General features: G+C 32.8%; 1 protein-coding gene across 7 annotated transcripts in view; it reads right to left on the bottom strand.

Annotated features, from left to right (window-relative positions):
* Positions 1–20706, bottom strand: part of LOC145937154 (transcription factor hamlet) — a 169897-nt gene that overhangs the window by 17433 nt on the left and 131758 nt on the right. For all 7 annotated transcript variants that reach the window (XM_083040044.1, XM_083040045.1, XM_083040046.1 and 4 more), the window contains one exon: positions 2023–2154. In XM_083040044.1, the coding sequence (XP_082896170.1) occupies positions 2023–2154 (132 nt within the window). The remainder of the gene's footprint in view (positions 1–2022; positions 2155–20706) is intronic.

Here is a 20706-nt window from a genome sequence, read left to right as displayed (position 1 = left end):
GTTATAATAAATGGCTCGAAGAAGAAAATTTAAGAGAAATATTCACTAATAATAAATAACACGTAACATAACTTAATTTAATCGTTCAGGACCCAAATCTGGTGCTCGGTCTATATATGTATTATGTCTATGCATTCTTTATGGCCTCTCGTTGCCTGTATAAAGTGATATACTTTCTTGTTAATGTAAAAATAAATCCCATTTTATCTTCATTTTTATAAATTAGGAATATCTGATATCAAGGGAATTTCTCTTTAAAGTAAGAGGAACCTTTTAGTGTCTATTTTAAAACAAGCAACTTTAAAAATAAATGAAAAATTCTTAAAATGAGAATACAATTTTTTTTTATGTACAAGAGTAAGTTTTCCGAATTAACGTTCAATTAATTCTATAAAAATATTAACGAAAAAAAAAAATCTTCATTATAAAATATCTCACACGCGTAATCTGCATGAGATTCTACGAAGGTTCGCCAACATCGGGAAGCCGTAAAGCGATCTTTATAGTGTCGTCACGGGGCCTCAAAGCATCATTACGAACGGCGATTCTGCAGGGCACTGATAGAGAAAGAGAGAGAGAGAGAAAGAGAGAGCGTCTCTCCCCCATTCCCACAGCGATTGCGAGAGGGCGTATAGGAAGTCAGTGAAACGACCCCGTGGGGTGACTTAATAACTAAACACCCTGTATACATGTAGCTTACGGCGCGCCCACAACATCACGGATACCATGTGCCACGGTTCACACAAGGGAAAGTTAGAAAGAGAGGAAAGGAGAAAGAGAGAGAGAGAGAGAAGGAGAACTGAACGGACAGAAGCACGAGCTCGACCCTAAATTGACACCGTGACCTCCATCGTTTCCGCTTATAACGTCTATTCGACGGCCAATCATATGTGAGGATAGTCCCTTCGGGGATGATTTAACCAAAAATCTGTTTTATAACGCCTCTTCAAAATGGAATGTCTATTAAAAACTTACGCAAAGGCTAATTTCGCTAACAGATTCTATGATCTCTCTTTTGAGATATATTTTATAAACGTATTTTTTTATCGTTTTCTATTTTATTAGAGAATGTATTCCCTTTTTTTAGTGCACGATAAATGTATTACGCACTTTTTACCGAAACTCTGACGCTTTAATAAGGTTTACGCGTATATTATGGATAAGTAGTCGCTTAAATGGATGATCAAATATGCGGAAAATAACGTAAGAACTTTGCGCGAGATACACTAGTAAGCTTTTCAACAATCGATATAACATATGCGGAATAAATTGGAACTCTACTTGACGCCGAAAATAATTACTGTTTCCTATTAACTGCAACTGTCGATCGAGTGTCAGTTGCGTATAAATGCTCGCTAAATAGAGGATGCGTGAGTCAGAGAATAATTGCCAAATGTTTAAAAAAGGGTCATTTTGCTCATAATGTGAGCAATAGTTTTCTAACTTTCTCTAGCATTTACAATTAGTATTCTCGGATTATCACACTAATTGCAAGCCTTAATCAAGTGCACCCGGTGTCAAGTCAATATAATTTTAATACGAAATAATCACTCGTATACATCACTTCCAATTGATTGTCATTGTCTTTTTGTTGTACAAGCTACAAATTATTTAAATAATTATTTTTAAATTATTTAAAACATAATTTTAAAAAATTAATAAAAATTATTTATAAAAAATTATAATTTATCTAAATTAAATCATTTGTAGTCGAAATAATACGGAATAATCACTCACGTCATTTGCTCAGTGCCAATTGATTGTCATTATCTATTTCTGTTGTAAGAGCTAAAAATTATTGAACAAATTATTAAGAAAATGAAGAATTAATAAAGAAGGTTATTAAAATTTATTAAAATTATTTTTAAAAATTATAATTTATCTAAATTAAATTATTTGTAATCGCGTACGACAGAAAAGATGCATCTATCCATTTATCGTTTCTCGCGTTGCAACAAATTGTCATAAATTCGCAAATTTCGTTCTCTCGACCATATCGTTCGATTATTGAATTTTTCTTACCTGACCACCGATGAGCACATGGCGCATGTTTACCGCGTGCGGATGAGCAGTGCTTCGAATGTATTTCAGCCAATTGTTCGCCTCGTGAGATGCGTCTAACCAGCCTCTTCTTTCGCTCCCCGCTATGCAAATCTGGAAGAAGCGTATATAGTAGTCGCGTGTGAATGCCTAATTACAATAATATTATGAGTTATAATAAAAAAGTTCATATAACTGTACGTATAACGAGTAGCGATAGTATATTTTAGTACAGGGTGTTCCATAGGAAAATGCTGAAACTGATCAGCTGTCATTTTTTAATGCATGCAGTTATTGAGAAAACAAAAATTGTGTTGAAAAGAGGAAAGTCTGCAGTTTTTAATGGATATAAATAAAATGTTTGTATACCAGTTTATTTTATTGATGAAAAGTAATGAAAAAAGTGTTAATAATTACATCAACTGTTCTAGATTCAATTACTTCGCAAGATTACAACGTATGAAATATTATTTCTTAAGAATATTATTCGAATCCTAGAAAATGGAACCTGATTATTAGATTCTACTTCGATTTTTAAGTGCATCATTGAACTCCTGATCCCATCCCTACCTACTAAAGTTGCGTGTGATCGCGAAATTATTTTCCAAGTCCTCAACATGGACGCACGTGTGCATAAAGACTGTTTATTTCCGGCGGCGATGAGAGAGAGACCGCAGTTTCCGTTTTGGAACATTGCGTTTAATCGGACTGTCACCCCTCTCGGACTTCTCGCTTCCAGCATCCACGAGGAGAAACGTGTGTCTCTACTTTTAGGGCGAGACAAGTGATTTTTTTCAATTGTCTAGCCTCGGCCACCCTCTCCCCACTCCCACTCCCCGCGACGCTTGACCGACCATGCGTCCCACCCCCGATACGTCGGCGCCGTTCCTGGACACCCCATTTGGCGACGCGAAGCTACACAGGACATATTCTCCTCGTCACCCTTGTCTCATGTGGTAAACACATTTTGCACTTCTCACCCGACACTTTATTGTCCCTGGCATTTACGAAAATATTTCGACCATAAGAGCCATTGTATCTATCAAACGAGATAATTTAGAACTCTTGTATTCTTCCTATCGAATAAAATAGAAATATCGTTAAATGGGCAGACTATGAATTGATAGAAATAAAGAATATCTATACAATATTCGTAATATTATATTATTTGAAATTTTAAATAAACTGGTATTATATTATGTCTAAATGATGGCATTATATTACTTTATATATGTGTTTTTATTATTTCATTTAAATTTGTGTGTCCGTGATTAGATAATCTATATATTTTGACAAAATTCGATATATAATTATATTTATAACTTTGTCATGTAAAAGAACATTTAAATAAATAAAATACATACATATACAGATGTACGTATATTTGAACATATAATATTATATAAAATTATAAATAAAATCACTTGAATTTTATATATAAAGAAATGTGTAAATTATTTATATCTTTATCAAACTTAAGGTATTATTTATTAAAAGGATACAAAAATAATTTATATATTACTTTATAAATTGAATAATTAATTAGAGTTATATGATTGTACAGGGTGTTTCTTAAACATATGTCAAAAATTTAAGGGATGATTTCTTGGGTCATTTTATGAATAAATTCATATTTTTGATAATTTTTTGAAAATTGTTTTGTTTTGAAGATACAAAGCGATAAAAATTTATAAGAAAATAATTAATATTTGTAAAAGTTATTAATGTAGTGTTCAAAGAACTTCTTTATTGTCGTTATCAGAATGTTGCCAGAAAATATTGTATTAATAAAAGTAAAAAATATAATAAAAATATTATATTTCTTGTAATTTTTATCGCCTTGTATCTTCAAAACAAAGCGATTTTCGAAAAATTATCAGAGGTATAAATTTTCATAAAATGACCTCATAAATAATCCCTTGTATTTTTGACATATGTTTAAGAAATACCCTGTATAATTATTAATTACGATTTATAATAATTATATATATTAATTTATTTTATGCTATTTATGATTATAATATTTTTCTTACTTTAATAGATGCTTGATATAAGAAATTTTATATTGAGAATAATATTATATATCATTAAATACATTTTATTTATTAAAATTGCAAATAATCTCGATAAATTGATTTTTAATAGAATATTATAGAAACATATTATAGAAACATTTCTACGAAAACAAATAAAGTCAGTATATTATCGCTGATAATATCGAGATAGTTTTCGCATCTTTTTTAAAAATTTATCAAACAAGTCTAATCGTATTTGCAATAGAATTTGGCCTGTAGATTTACACCATCTGCTGGTCGTAAATGTAACTAAGTGCGTGCCCATAAAAATCAATGAATATCATGCAGGTGGATACACACGTTGATGTTCCACAGGTAAATAATCCAGAGGGATCCCTGTCGCTTTAAATGACGAGAAACATTTCTTTACTGAGCTCTTCACTGATTATGAAAGCTTTAAAGATCTGCAGAGATCCCAGAGATTATCCGTACCTGCGGCCTTTTCCAAAGACACCGGATAAACCAAGAAATTCATTACGCTTCGACACTTTAAAAGCTCTTCTCTTTCATTCGTAAGCTCCATGTTTTGTCCTCTCGATTCATACTTTGATCTTCATCTTTGTATTCTTTTGTAAGCCTTTTACTTCATTTTTATCTTGATTCTTACTGTAAGAATCTCTATTTTTCATATTCTTTGCATGAATATTTCGACTGTTTTACATGTGTTATTTTGTGAAGTATTTTGAAAGTTTATTTTATTAGCATTTCTCTTATGCTACAATTATCCTCTTGTTTAATGTCGCTGATACTATTTGATTTTCATTATATTTAATTCAGGAAAGTAGAAATATATATTTATATTAAAGCTAATCATAGAGTCCTTAGTAAAAATTCTATTTTGGTTGTATTTAATGGAATGCGAATTTTTATAAAAATTGCAAAATCTGTGATAAAACTTTATAGATTGCATTTAAAAATCGGTAAATTTAAAATTAAGCTTCCCAATTAAATTAATAGTATTACGAAAAAAATTAATATATATCAAAAACTAATTGATCTAAGTAACAATAAGTCTTGATATATGAGGATGTAATGCGAAATAAAATTAATATGTTACTTTTACAGTATCATGTCTCACAACACGTTAATCCAGGTAGTGCAGTCGAGAAACTCGTAATAACGTACAATGACCCAATAGGAAATAGGACAGTTTGCCAAAAAAGAAAAAAAAACCGATGAAAAGGAATCAAGGCAGCACGATTCCTCGATGATCATAATGGCTATTTTGCTACCGGGGGACCATTAAGGTGAGTTTTCAGAAGACGGGCACGAACCGGGCATTGTACACAATAGGACTCGCTAGCTTACACGACAGATTAGGATCTGTCACCTACGCCTACGATGCGCCAACTTGTTCATCGACATCGTCACGGCGGATTTTTCGCGAAGGATGCCGGATTATTTTTATAAAAAAAAGTTGCTATTAACAAAACATATTTAATAATAAAGGAGAAAGTGCTGTTGCGTAAACCGTATAAAGCTGAAGCGTCATAGGAAAGATTATAATCCATTTTATTACAATTAAATAAAATTAAATTAACTTGATGTAATTTTTAATTTTATATTTTTAAAGAAAGGGCACTTTATGTAGTTTTTTTTTTTTGTAAACAAAAAGAATTTTAATCTAAGCGACGAGAACAATTCTAGCACAAAGTGAGAGAGAAACGTGTGTTATAATGTTTAATATTATTATGTAATAAAATCGCATTTTTTATGAGATACTCCAATTACGCGCGATGGAAAGTTTCCCCGACCGCGTTTTCGACATTTGTCAGGAAAATTGAGACTGATATATATATTATGTATGTATAGGACAGAAAGAGAGATTCGTCACTGGCTTTAACGATCCCCAGCGGGAAGTTTTTGCTCGCTTTGTCGGCATAAGCACAGACATGTGCTAACAATTCGTAGGACAGATTTGTAACTGTGAATATCTCCCATGATCGTGCCGCGCCATTCTGCGGACGGAACAGGAAATTATAATGCTGAGAATTGTAGCGCGCGAGAGCACGGAATACCTTTATAATAGGTCCCGTTTCGAGGATATGTTCCGATAGAAATTTTTATAATTTTGAAAATTTCACACATTTCGCTCCTCCTTCCCTCCATTAAAAAAGGACATAATTATACTTATTATCGTATTAAAAATTCATATTGATGTATTTATAAAATACATCAATGAATATACATATCAATGAGACAATCTTTGTCGAAAATTAAGGGAAGATTTTCATATAAACATATACTCCTATATCCCTTCCTGAGGAGTTACCCTCCTCTAAAAGGGGAGGTAAAAATTAGGTTTTTATTTCTTTTCTTGAAAACTATTGACTTTATGAAAAATATAAAAGTTCCTAGAGGAATCAAGCTTTCTAACACACATTTTTAGATAATCATATTCCGGTTTGTTAAAAAGTTCTAATAGAAAAATTGAATAGAGGTTGTTATAGTTTCATTCTCTTATAACGATATGGGAAGATTAAAATATATTAATAAGTATCCTTTTTAAGGCTCCTTGGTCCTAAATATTTTTTTCCCTTGACAGTCAATCAATAACTGTAAAATAATTAAAACATCAGACATTGTGTCACGCGGAATGACAGCGCATGTGCAAAGACCAGACGGCCTGAGCTTCATATTACAGTCATTTTACAGCTGTTAATTGGTTATGAAGGATAGTTTTCCGACTATTTTAAAAGTATGCTAAAGCCATCTAAAGTTGTGTTTCATCAAAATATCTTTTTATCTAAAAATAGCACGCAAAAATTTTCAGCGTGTATTTTCTCGCTTCTGACGTCATAATTCAACATGGTCGCGGCAAGGAACAAGGAGCCTTAATACTGGAAAATATTTACCAAATTTTATTTTTTTAACTTGTTTAAAATTTGAGAAAAAAATTAAAAACATAATTTTTGCCTCCCCTTTTGTAGGAGTGTAACTTACTTAAGGAGCAATGTAAGAGTATATGTTTATATAAAAAAAAACTTCTTAATTTTCGACAAAGAATCGTCTCCTAAAATTTTTCGCACTTATGTAGAAACACCCTGTATATGAGATGTATAAACATTCTAGCTACAAGATATTATTTTAATATCATGAAGAAAAAAGTACGTAGAACGTTTAATATTATACGGGTAGTTAGCAATAATAGCGTATTGATAATAAAAAAATGTACGGAAAAATGAATAATAGTAGAAAAAGTAAATTAAAATTTTTATAAAATTCTGTTCGACGCTTTTGTTCTTTCAGAATGAGAGTTTGAGATTTTTTTCAAACTAAGCGAAAATACGCGAATGTATGTATATCGGCGAAGCTATCTATTAGGTAAAAGAAGATTTTCACGCATCGGGGTAAGAAGGGACGGAAAATCGGGTGAGTAACGACCAGGTTCATCCTGTCCATCAGATGAGTTAGAGCTAGAGGACACACGATCGGAAAACTTCTCGGCATGGGGCAAGTAAAAACTGTCCTGCTTCATACAAAACCGCGATCGCGGGTTTGCCTCTTTCTTTTTTGTAACCTCACACCTCCAACAAAACGAAGTCCCTGAAAGATTTCTCCACGTCGCTTGGATTTTACCGAAACCATTCCACATAAAGAAGGAAGCTGCCAGACAAGATCCTCCTTCTGAATAGTCCCTCATAATCGGTGACACGCCGCATCCTTGTTGAAACTTTTAGAAGAATCCATTGAGGCGAGGGGAATAATACGCTATCGATCGCGACATTTATCGAGATCTAACGGAAATTTATATATCAGCTTCAGATATTTGTACAACAATTTTCACAATCAATTTTTTACACTTCTAAAGCGATAAACATATTTCAGTTGAGTTTCTTTCTATATTTAGATTTTATTTTATAAAAATTTATTTAAAAATATTTATCAAAATTATTTTAAACACATTATTATACAGTCCTTCTTTTTCAATCATTTATAACTTAAAAATTATTGGTGTTTCGACATTTTCATTGAAAAAAAATAGTCTCCAAATTGGCCAGAGAATTTGATGAAGTATGCTTCATATATGTTTTTTTCAGTTACACTCTGTATATGAAAATTATTTTATAAAAATTATATTATCAAAATTATTTTATAAATATTATTATATTAAATTTAACAATGGAATAAAGTTAAATATATATTTAAAATTTCAAGTCGAATCCAATAATTCATTTTCTCTAGGATTCGAATAATACTCATAAGAAATAACATTTTATATATTGTACTTGCGAAGAAATCGAATCTTAGAAGTTATATTCATATTCAAATAAATTAAATATATATATGGATCATTCCACGTCAAATCGGCCACCTCCCCTTCTCCCACCCAAAATTGTATTGAAGTAAATCTAACTTATTAGGTACCAAAATTTAGCTTGAAACATCTAGTTTTTATGCCATCTAATGATTTTGAAAAATGTCAAATAATGACTTTGATTTTGTCAGTTAAATAGAAAATGGTTTGTATTTTCTTGTTCAAATCTTTACTTGTTTCTTGCAGATAAAGTACAAAAGTCATTTTTAGTGTAATTTTATTCGCTGAATCCGAATCTAAGCTAAAAAAAAACAAAATTATATATTTTTGCAAATAAATAATTAGTTATTATTGATATCCACTTCAAAAAAATGAAAATACTATTATTATTTCTAAAAATGCTTTCTTTCTTTTTAATACGACATTTTTGTGCTAAAATATTAACTACTTAATTATTATATTCTGCACAATTAGATCATTTGTCACTTAATGCACTAGGAGGCGGAAAAATTTCAAAATTTTTAAACTAGATTATTTTCATTTAAACGAATAAAAAAGAAGGATATGATCTTTTAATTAGTTATAGCACCCTTGTCAATTAAAAGTTTATTTCACAAAAACTGATATTGACAAATGATGTAATTATGCAGAATACAATAATTAAGTAGTTAATATTTTAGGAGAAATATCGTATTAAAAAGAAAAAAGCATTCTTAAAAATAATAATAGTATTTTTATTTTTTAGAAACGGATATCAATAACAACTAATTATTTATTTGCAAAAATATATAATTTTATTTTTCTTACTTCAGATTCGGATTCAGCGAATAAAATTATACTAAAAATGACATTTGCACTTCACCTGCAAGAAAATAGTAAAGATTTGAACAAGAAAATACATATATCATTTTCATTTAGCTGACTAAATCAAAATTATTATTTGACATTTTTCAAAATTGCCAGACGGCATAAAAACTAGATGTTTCAAGCTAAATTTTGGTACCTAACAAGTTAGATTTACTTCAATACAATTTTGGACGGGGGTGGCCGGTTTGATGTGGAATGACCCATATATATTTATTTATAAATAATTATAAATTTGAATAAAATTGGTAGAGGGCATACTTAGGCTCAAGACGAATAGAGTCCCTATATAAGAGTCTGGACAGACTGGTCTTACTTTTTATTGGATGTGCAACAACATGGCGGAACCAATCGTAAGCGATAGAATAGCGAGCGGTGAATTAAAAATAAAGAATTACAAAATTAATAAAAAATTACATTGATGTCAAAATCTTTTTATTAAAAGTTTGAAAAAGAAAATACATTATATTTAGATACATTGTTAAGAATATTTTATATATATTACAATTTAACTATATACATTACAATATATTAATAATATAACTACTTAATGAATGAATGCATAGTCATAGTCTTTACTATTGAACATTTAAATTTCCTTTTTTGGATTTAATTTTAACTCTATATAAAATAAAACGTTTCATTATTTTATCAAAAATATTGTGGTAATTTAACAATGTATCACATTTAATGTGTTTTATTTTAACTACATAAAATTTAACGAAAAAAAACATTTCAACATTTTGTTAATATTTTTTATCCATTTTATTTTTTTATTTAAATTTGTTGGAAATCTTCTCATAGAATATCTTTTTTAATTAGTATTATTAGCACATCCAGGTATGCAACAACCAGCCATTGTAAAATTATTACAATATTGTATTTTAGATGTATATTTGTAAACGTGACATTGACGTCATATTATTTTATTTCAGTCTGTCCAGATTCTAGTTTGGAGAGTCTCTATATACGTAACATCCACGCCATATTATTGTTGCATTTTAAAAGTCTGTCCAGACTCTTATATAGGGACTCTACAAGACGAATGAATAAATCTGTATGAGAATGTGTTTTTGATAAAAGATTGTAAAAGACACACATACACACACCATAAGCAGCTGTGTTAAAAGCTTTTCATATAGATAAAACAGAAAGTGTCCTCGACTATAGCGAACGACTGGCGAAAGTTATGAATAAAGCGGATCGATGGTGGATGATAGCTCCATGATGGCTGACGCAAAAATGCTTTTAGCCGACACAGCATGTCCTCCCTCTCTTGTACGAAGAAAATCCATCCGGCAACTTGACCGATTCACAGAGATATTAGTGTCGGTACCATTTTCTGGATAAAACTTTTATCGATTATGAAAATTCTAGTTATCGAGGAGCTTATAATAATAATAAAATATCAAATTTTTAATAAATTGTCATTTTAAATGCAATATTGTTGAGTCTTTTTTCATATTATCGTTAAATTAAGAATCATTTTAATGGCGACATCACACACAAATATATGTAAAGTGTTATATTTACCGACAAGAAACCTTAAAAAAATAAAGAAAATACGAGTTTTGTAATTTATCGATCTAGAAAAAATAGAAAATCGATTACACAAATAAATAAGGATTAATGACAAATAAATAATAAACGCGTAACAAGTTTCAATAAATAAATCTGTTCCTTTGTACGTCGACAAGTCTTTATTTTTTTTAAGGTTGTTTAGTATCAAAAACACCGCGATATTCAAACGAAATAATTGATCACCGTTATTAATATCGTATTGCTAGGCAATAAACGCATATCCATCATGGGAGGCAATAGCGAGTAAGCGAGATTATGATCGTGTGACATACAACAATGGCGTATCGAATTTCATTTTCATCCCCTTTCCACGAGAGAAGAGAGAAGAGGCATAAGAAGCATGAAAGAGAGAGAGAGAGAGAGAGAGAGAAAAGGAAAAGGAGAGATCTCGTCTCTCATAAACATCAACTGCGTCAGAACGCACCGGCGAAGTTTCCCAGAGAGTCGCGGACGCATTTTCGAGAAATTCGTCGAGCTAGAGCTAGCGGGGGTGAGAGAGAGCGAAACGGTCAATTATATTCCCCTAAATAACGGAGCTGTTTACGAGTTTAGGCATCACGTATTGCCGGCGCGAGACATTAGGTGCGGCGACATCTTTGCTTAATTTCCACTTGGTATCGCAAAGAGAGAGAGAGAGAGAGAGAAGAGGAACCGGAGAGGCGGTCGCCAGTCTTAATTAACGCTTGATTAATCCCAAGAAATCGCATTCCCCTGCATCCCCTTCCTAGGTTGACGCTTTTCGCATATAACCGAGTCTGATCTAACTAACCCCATGAAAACTGCTATGACGCGCGAACCCCTTTTGCGGAATCAATGACGATTATTCCGAATTTTCTCCCTCTGGCGGGATCACACGGATGACGTGTGTTATAATTGCTTTAATGACTCGTTCTCGCGCGATTAGAATTCATCGACATAGTTGCACTCGGCGCCTTTGTGCGTAAGTTTCGACTGTGAAATTATGCTATTTCGCGACACACACGCGTTCGAATAATTACATCACCGTTACATTTGTATATCGCATCAGCGTATCACGTCAAACGGGTAACGCGTTATTTAGAAAACTGCGTTTTCTGTCGCACCTGGGTATAGATGATTTATTATGTCTGAATAATAACTATAGATTTCGTGTTTATTCTCGGTGGACTTTTACACAATTAGACTTCTTTCCTATTAAACTCTTATTTATAATATATATATATATATATATATATATATATATATATATATATATAATATATATACAGGGTGTATCTAAATAAGCGCGAAGAACTTTAGGAAATGATTCTTTGTCGAAAATTAAGGAAGGTAGGGAGGTTTCATATAAACATATCACCACTCCTCCTTATATTTCTTCCTGAAGAACACACTCCTCCAAAAAAAGAGAAATTAGGTTTTTAATTTTTTTCTCAAATTATATATGGACAAGTTAAAAAAATTAAATTTGTTGGATTTTTCCACTAGAATTTTTATTAATATTTTTTCAATCTTCCCATATGGTTATAAGAAGATGAAACTAACAACCCCTATTCAATTTTTTATTAGAACTTTCTGACCAGAATGTGATCATCTAAAAATATCCGTTAGAAAGCTTGATTCCTTTAGAAACTTTTTATTTCTTTTATTTTTTTTTGTAAATAGTTAAAAAAAAATAAAAGCCTAATTTTTTCCTCCCCCTTTTAGAGAAGTGTAACTCCTCAAGGAAAGATATAAGAGTATATGTTTATATGTAAAAAGTAAAAACCTCCCTTTCGACTTTTTTATAAGAGTGTCAGCTATGAACTGCTACATGTGTTGTAAAATAACCAGAAAATGTAAAATAATCAAAAAGAAGAGAATAAACAATAAAAATAAATGGAGATGCGAATATACGTTATAATAAAATATAAAAAATAAAAAATATATATACACTAATAAAAATTTTATAAAAAAACAAATATTCAACTCAACTTTACAATAAATGAATTGAATTATGCGCTTGTAAATAAATAAATGTTAGTAAAAATATGTAATAATTTATCAATAAAAAATAAACAAAATATTTTCATTGTCCGACATTAATCTTTTTTAAAGTGACATTCTTGCAAATGATAATTTATTTAAACATTTTAAGACCATATTAAATAAATAGATATTTTAGAAATATAATTCTCTTAAATAATGTAAACATAATAATTTATAACTCGCAAAATAATGCGTAATTGAATAAGACTTTACAATTTTACAATTTTACAATTATAATTATTTTAGAGTTTCTGGCTCTTTCTCTTTCTATAATTTCTTTATTCCAAGATTACCCTTTCAAATAACCTCTCGAATAATTCCGGCCGTTTAAACGTCGACGTCTGCTCGCCACCGACAATTTCTTCTCGATCGCATGTTTCTCTACTCATTTCTCTACTTGACCCACTTGACTCGCGGCGGGAAAGTAATGCAAGTAATGACAGAGCAAGCGGTGCCCTCCGACCCGTGTCTAACACGCAGCAGATGCCACCCCCGATATACACGCGCTCGCCTTCTCTGCAGCACGACTTCTAAGGGAAGCTACCCTCGACGTATCTAACGGTATAAATTATATCCGAGCCGCGTCACTGCCAGCCTCTTATATGATCGATCATTAGAGAGTCTGACCCGCCAGAAAATTTAGCAAAACTCGCCGATCCGCAGCCCGACCCTTCAAAATAAGTTTCCGCTTGCTGATGTAACTCTCAACAAAGAATGATAATGATCTTTACTCCTAACAAATTCAATGTGTATCTCTTCCTTATCTCTTCTCCTCCCTCTTCTCAGCCATTTTCAATTCTAATGTCTTTATAGTAAAATTAGATTAATAATAAGATTTTAAAATAATAATTTTACATCATCTATAGAAAAAAAATTATCAAATGCTAGATTTACAAAAATTACTATGTCTATTTAAAAAATTTAAAAGTACCATTATTTATATAGAATCTTTTAAATTTATAAAATAGTCAATAATTTATAAAATATATAATAATTTATAAAAATAATTGAAATGATAAGAATTACAAATCTCATCTAAAAGAATCTATCAAATGCTAGATCTGCAAAAATCACTTTGTTTATTTTTAAAATTGAAAAGTATTATTTATGTTAAATCTTACAAATTTATAAAATAGTAAAATATAATAAAAAACTTGAAATGATAATAAACTTACAATCTCATCTAAAAAAATCTATCAAATGATCTACTGATAATGAAACTAGATTTGAAAACATTATTATATCTATTTTAAAAATTGAAAAATGGTATATATATTATTTATATTAAATATAAATTTATAAAATAGCAAAATGTAATGAGATTTTAAAATAATAGTAAAAACTTATAAACCCCATCTGAAAAAATCTATCGAATACTAGATCTGAAAAATTACTATATTTATTTAAAAAATTAAACAATATTATTATTTATATTAAATCTTGTGAATTTATGAAATGTCTATATGTGATATAAAATTTTCCTAATACTTGAATTAATAAGTTTTCATGTCATTTATATAATTTTACGTGCATTTAATTCAATTTCTTCAGTATCACATAATATATTAAATTAAGTGATATCATTGAAATTAAATACTCTCTGTAATTTCTTGAACCGATGATTGACGTATATTTATATTGTACATTAATTTAATCAGTGCTTAAGTCTGCTTTAAATAATATGTTCGCATCAGAATTCATGTATATTAGGAAGCAAGAAATCCAAAATTATAAATAAATTTCCGTCTCGGATCTTGTCGCGAGATCGTCTGCCGGAAATTAAAATCAATTTCCGCGTCGGGACTGCTAAATATACATCTCATGGACCAAGAGAGAGATCCTTCATCCTTTGCGCACAGCGTACGGGACAATTAAGTCGACGCCGCGATTCACAAAGCTCCGAGGTGGCCGGGGGCGGCCCGTGATTTATGCAGGCAATAGTCGAAAGCACACACGGGAAAGCAGTCTCCGGGATGCAGTATATTCCTGTGTGTATGTGTGTATATTGAACTTAGGCTACCTCCCTGCGCCCGGACCAGATTAGCTCGGTCATTGTGGCGCTCGCATGAACACAATCTGTCAAACCCCGGAGCTCCGGCAATCTCGAACTGATTGTAAGTGGACCTATACGTGTGAAAATTCGCCAGACACAGCCGAAATCTCGCGGAATCTCTTTTTTAAAATTCCCGCGTTTTGCGATTTCATGGCGGACTGAATAACAGACGATACACCTAACCTAACCTAACCGTAAAGTGAAATTTCGCGTTTTGCCACATGTTGCGAAAAATTAAATTCAATCGCCGTTCGTCGTTTTAGTCCGCCGTCGTGCAACAATATAATTTCGCGATGATGTATATATAACTTCGATTCGCGGGAAAAAAAATTCAATCAGTGCCGCTGGCTGATATACTCCGCGTAATTTCATTGGCTCGTGCGAAAGTCATTGGTCTGATCAAACAGCCAGGCTTGCATTTCAAAGTGTCGCTACCGAATAAACCTTTTTTTCCCCTCTCGCGATAAAACAATTACCATTGATTGGTCGTCGATTCATGGGTTAAATTGGGTTTACATTTTAAACGCGATGAAGGGGTAGAGAGGAGAGCGGAGAGGGTTTGCGCGAACGCAATAGAAATGAACGAATAGCGAGAAATTGAATGGCGCGTCCGAAAAAGCTGATGCCTCGCTATATAAGAATAAAACCGAAGAAAAATATTTGAAACGTTTATATATCATTTTACTTGACTTTATCCGTGACTACGTACAAAGACACAATTGGTCTTAGACAATTCCTAATTTTGTCTTTGAATACGCATGATTGCACAAAAATTCTTTTGTCCACGCATCATCGGAATAAAATAAAATCGCGAATATATGTGTATATGTATCACCTAGCGACAATCGTCGGCGGATCAAAGGCGATGATTGTTTCACGTAAATTATAACCGGGAGAGCACTTGCCCGACTTCTCGGCGAACAAGTTCAATTAAGTCCACGCCCGGGAAGACGAAGAACGGCTTCCTACACACGCCGAGGCCTTATCCTGCGTCACCATCAAACCCCCGTGAACTCACCCCAACCGTTAGCGACAAGAGGCGAAACGGTGACTAGGAGAGCACGGAAAGGCGAATTGTCCTGTCTCGTAAGTGTAAAAGGATTTAATGTTACAATTTTAGTCAAGAAAGAGGACAAGCACATGTTGCTCTTTTTCATTTTTCTTCAAACGCAATACAAATTTATCACACATATAAATCAATTAATTAGAGAAACAGTAATTACTTAAAAATGTCTAAGGCCTGTTTCTACCAACGTCGGTTATCTTTAACCTACGGTTAAACTATATCTTTGTCTTTCTTCAGCTACGTTTTTAAAAAGAGACAAAGATAGTTTAACCGGAGGTTTTAAAGTTAACCCATGTTGGTAGAAACGAGCCCAAGAGTTAATAAAGCTTTGATGACTACTAAATTGTATAAATTTCAAAAGTCTGATAGATTACATGCTATGTGATACACTTAATTAATATTGAACACAACTGATGATGTTATAAAAAGGAATGATAATAAAATTAATACGTTTATTGATAAAATTGAGGAAACTTCTTGAACAGGCCAAGACTCACCGCGGGTTGATGATTGATAAAATTAGTATTTTAATTTTGTATTGAAGGTAGAATATAGAAATCTAGGTATATAGGAATATAAGAATATAGAAATATTGGAATATTGGAATATAGTATTTCAATTTATAGTTGATCAATGTTTAAAACATTAAAATTAATCATCTAGAAAGAGTAGATCGAAGAGATAAGACGTCATGGATGATGATCCTGACGACTCGATGATTCTCCTCTGTATGGGGTACCCAAGTCAGCCTGACGATCAGGCAACACGTGTCGGTTATGTCTATTATCGACAGATAGCGGGGTAACGAGCAGGCGAGATTTATCACCCTATGCTGCTACCCCAGAGGAAACGCATCGAGGGTGCGACGGGGTGCAAAGCAGTGAATTGGACTTACAGTTGAGTTGGTAGAGAGAGAGAGAAGAAAGTTAAACCTCGACCGAGTCTCATATGGCCTCTTAATGTGTCCGTGATCATAAACGATTTTGTCATTTCAATTAACGAAAATACCAAAAAAATTACTGTACAAATAAAATAAATCTTACTTTTTTGTTGCTGTTACTAGATTGAAGAATTATTTTATAAAAGATGAAGCCAAAACTGTAAACATTAAAAATCTCCAAAAATCTCCAGAATTAAATCCTAATACATGAATATCGCAACGTCGCAACGTTTGCATTTCTTTTTTCTGATCGCAGTTTATTATTCCCCAGATTGCGACAGCAAGAGCGCTCGCTTGATGAAGAAACGAAAAAGGGCGAGCGCCGAAGATTCGTTCGCAAATTGAAGGCGAGTAAATTTAAATGTCAAAATATGCGCTTTAACAGCACGGGTCGCAACAAAGGTATATCATATCTCTATTAACATAATGCGAGAAGGTGCCTCTCGCGGGACCTGGTAGAAACCCGTCAATCAAAAACCCGATCCTCGAGAAAAGGGCTAGTTAGCCTGGTCGCGCCCTTGCATCCCCCGTGCCCTGTGCCTTGCTGAAAAATATAACGTATTGCGCCTGCTCTCTCTCTCTCGATGCAACATACTTGCTTTTGTAGAAAAACTTTTTCGCCGCTTGTTACATTATATTTCACGAGAGTCACCTCGGGGATACAACGCGTCTCACGCACTGCAGGTTTTCTCGCGACACTCGTAGGTCAACTTCAGGACCGTAATCTGAAAAATTGTGAGTGCGATTTATTTTTTTAAAAAAACATATATATATATGTCTCATTTTAATTTTCGCAGAGATTTCAGATTTTTCGAAAACCAAGGTTTCCATAAAAAAATGTTTTATATCAAAGTTGTAGGATTAAGGAGAACGTCTTGTCATAAGCAAAGTCTTATTCCAGAGCATTTTGGAGATTTCGAGATCACTATAAGTCTTTTAAACGGAACCACCAATTTTCTTATATAAATCGATTTCTCGTAGTATTTGTAAAAAATTGTTAGATTGAAAGAGTTGAAGAATAAGATATTTTATGCTTTATTCTGAGACATTTTGACGAAAAATATGAAATATATTGCGAAATTAAATTAATGACTGAACTGACAACTCGCAGGGTGCCGCGATTACGCATTACACGGTTGTTTTATGTTTTTGACCAGTGTGTATATATATTCGCATAGATGACCGCGACGTCCGATGGGGATCCTTTGATATCCTGACGCGTCAGACGTGTGACAGCTCGGACAATACCGGCGATCCCTGCGTCACTGATTGTCACTTGTTTCTTGCCATTTCTTTCCTTCTCTGTTCGATTTCAACTACAAATCCTGTGCGTTTTCTCCTTCTTTTTCTCTCTCTCTCTCTCTATCTCTATCTCTCTCTCTCTCTCTCTCTTTCTACATTCGCGATGCCTCTTTCTTCCATTTCAAATTCAAATACGGGAAATCGCAAGGCGGGCCGTAACCCTACGCCTTGAGAACTGGCGATTCCGCTGACCATTCGCGTATCGATTTGAAATACCAAAAGCTCTCTATGGATGCAGCAGGAGAAATGATCACGTTGCATTTAGGTTGCGCTAAGGGAATTAATAAGAACGAAATTCGGCCGTCTCAAAGAGGTTAGGAGGAGGTGGTAAAGAAAGGGGAAGGAGAGAGGAAGAGAGAGGAAGACAGAATAATGTACTTCATTGTCGAATCACTTCCGGGGCTTGACCTCCAGTAACGCCCTAAAGACCAGTTCGCGTGGACAATGTCTTGCGGATAATAGGTACCGATGTGCCCTATTGTAAATCTAGAACGACGGACGCCTGAATTGTCTAAAATACCTATTTCAGGATGGACCAGCGATTTAATATTCAACAATATATCGATATTCCGCTCCCGATTCTTGAGAAAAATCCCGTAAATGGGATCTACATCTCTTCAGTAATGCTGCAAATAAATTGTTGGGTTGCAGTCACAGAAACGGGAGCAAAAATGTCAGCGTAATAATCATAGGAAACGAATATATAAAAGAGTATAGATTTAACATGTTCGACAATTTGGTTGCTTCTGTTTTCGCGAAAATTATTAATTATGAAGGTTTTTCTTTATAATTTGTACATCTATGTAATACACAAAATATTTCTAAAAAACCTAAAACCTATAAATATAACGAAAAATCTAACCTAATCTAACTTAATATAACTTTAACATAATGTTGATCTTTCAATAAGTTTGAGAGACGAGATATATCGACATGACAACGTCATATATTGTAATAATACGAAACGGCTGGAACCCTCGTGGTTGACGAACGGTGATTCTCATTGAGAATCCACCATTAATATGATTTGTCAGTTGCATATGTCGGTAATAGCGAAGTTTTCCGACCGATTTGCCGAAAAAGTGGCTCCGACGAGGCGCGTGCGGCTGCTTCAATATGAAAAACAAGCCGGCACTCCGGTCCTCCTTTTCTCCCACGTGGTCGCTCCGAAAGGCAAAACGGTCTTCAATCCGAGTCAAGAGACCTCGAGAGGGGTTACCGGCAATCACGTGGAAAAAAAACGCCGTTCGGTTTCAATATGAAAGACGAGGAAAAGTGAGAAGGAAAATAGCTAGAGAGCAGAAATCTCGTAGGTGTAAATTCGATGCGAATGATTTTTAACATTCTCGGGAAAAGAGAGAAAAAAATTGATATATCCATACATTTATGTAATTTATACAAAATTTATTCTCGAAAGATTAATTTTTAACATTAATATTTCTCGTATTTTAACGTTATCAATGACCTGGTTTCAAACTACGTGCACATAATAATAATTCGCATTTAATATATATTTTATTTATGTATGTTATATATTTTTTCATATATATATATATATATATATATATAAAATAAAATAAATATATAAATAAAATATATAATAAAATAAATAAACTCTAAAAATAGCAAGGCACATACATGTGTATATAAGACGTTTAGTTAACACATATACAGAGTGTTTCTAAATAAGTGCGAAAACTTTTAGGAGATGATTTTTTGCCGAAAATTATAAGGAGGGTTTTTAATAAACATATACTCCCCCTTCTCATTTTTCTTTTCTTGAAATTTATTGATTTTATGACAAAATAAAAGAAATAATGTTTTTTAACGCATATTTTTAGATGACCACGGTTCGTTGAAAGGTTTTAATAAAAAATGTAATAGGGGTTATTAGTTTCATTCCTTTATAACGATACGGGAAGATTAAAAAAGAAATATTAATAAATATCCTTTTTACTAATGGAAAATGTCCACCAAATTTAATTTTTTTAACTTATCCAAAATTGGAGAAAAAAATTAAAAACTTATTTTTCACCTCCCCCTTTGGAGGAGTGTAACTCTTCAGGAAAGGATATAGGGAGGAGTATATGTTTATATGAAAAACCTCCCTTAATTTTCAACAAAGAATCATTTCCTAAAGTTTTTCGCACTTATTTAAATACATCCTGCCCTACTAATTTGTGTTATACAGTTTAAACAATGTATCGCGCTATTGGGAAGAAGGCGCAGAATTTTACACGTTCGGGCAATTACGCGGAATCATTTTTCAAACGCGTCTGCCAAAACACCACGACCGCCACGCAATAAACGTAACTCGGTTGATCATTTAACTTGGGTTCTCGAAATCATTCGGCAAATTGGAGCGCGAGCCCTCACGCGAGGGGTCTCTCGGCCGAGTGAACTTAAGCCGTAGATTGGTTTAGTCGCCACGCAGGCACGCCGCAGGTCGGTCGTCCTGCGGATCACGCGTCACCGAACAGGATACATCAAGGAGAGAGAAAAAAAGAGAGGGGAGGTTTCCTT

The sequence above is a fragment of the Prenolepis imparis genome, unplaced genomic scaffold (assembly GCF_030444845.1).
Source record: "Prenolepis imparis isolate NDT839.2.m4 unplaced genomic scaffold, iyPreImpa1.0 SCAF_6, whole genome shotgun sequence".
NCBI classification, from domain to species: Eukaryota; Metazoa; Arthropoda; class Insecta; order Hymenoptera; family Formicidae; genus Prenolepis; species Prenolepis imparis.
The sequence above is the reverse complement of the archived record's forward strand: the minus strand, read 5'-3'. Positions and strand labels throughout refer to the sequence as shown.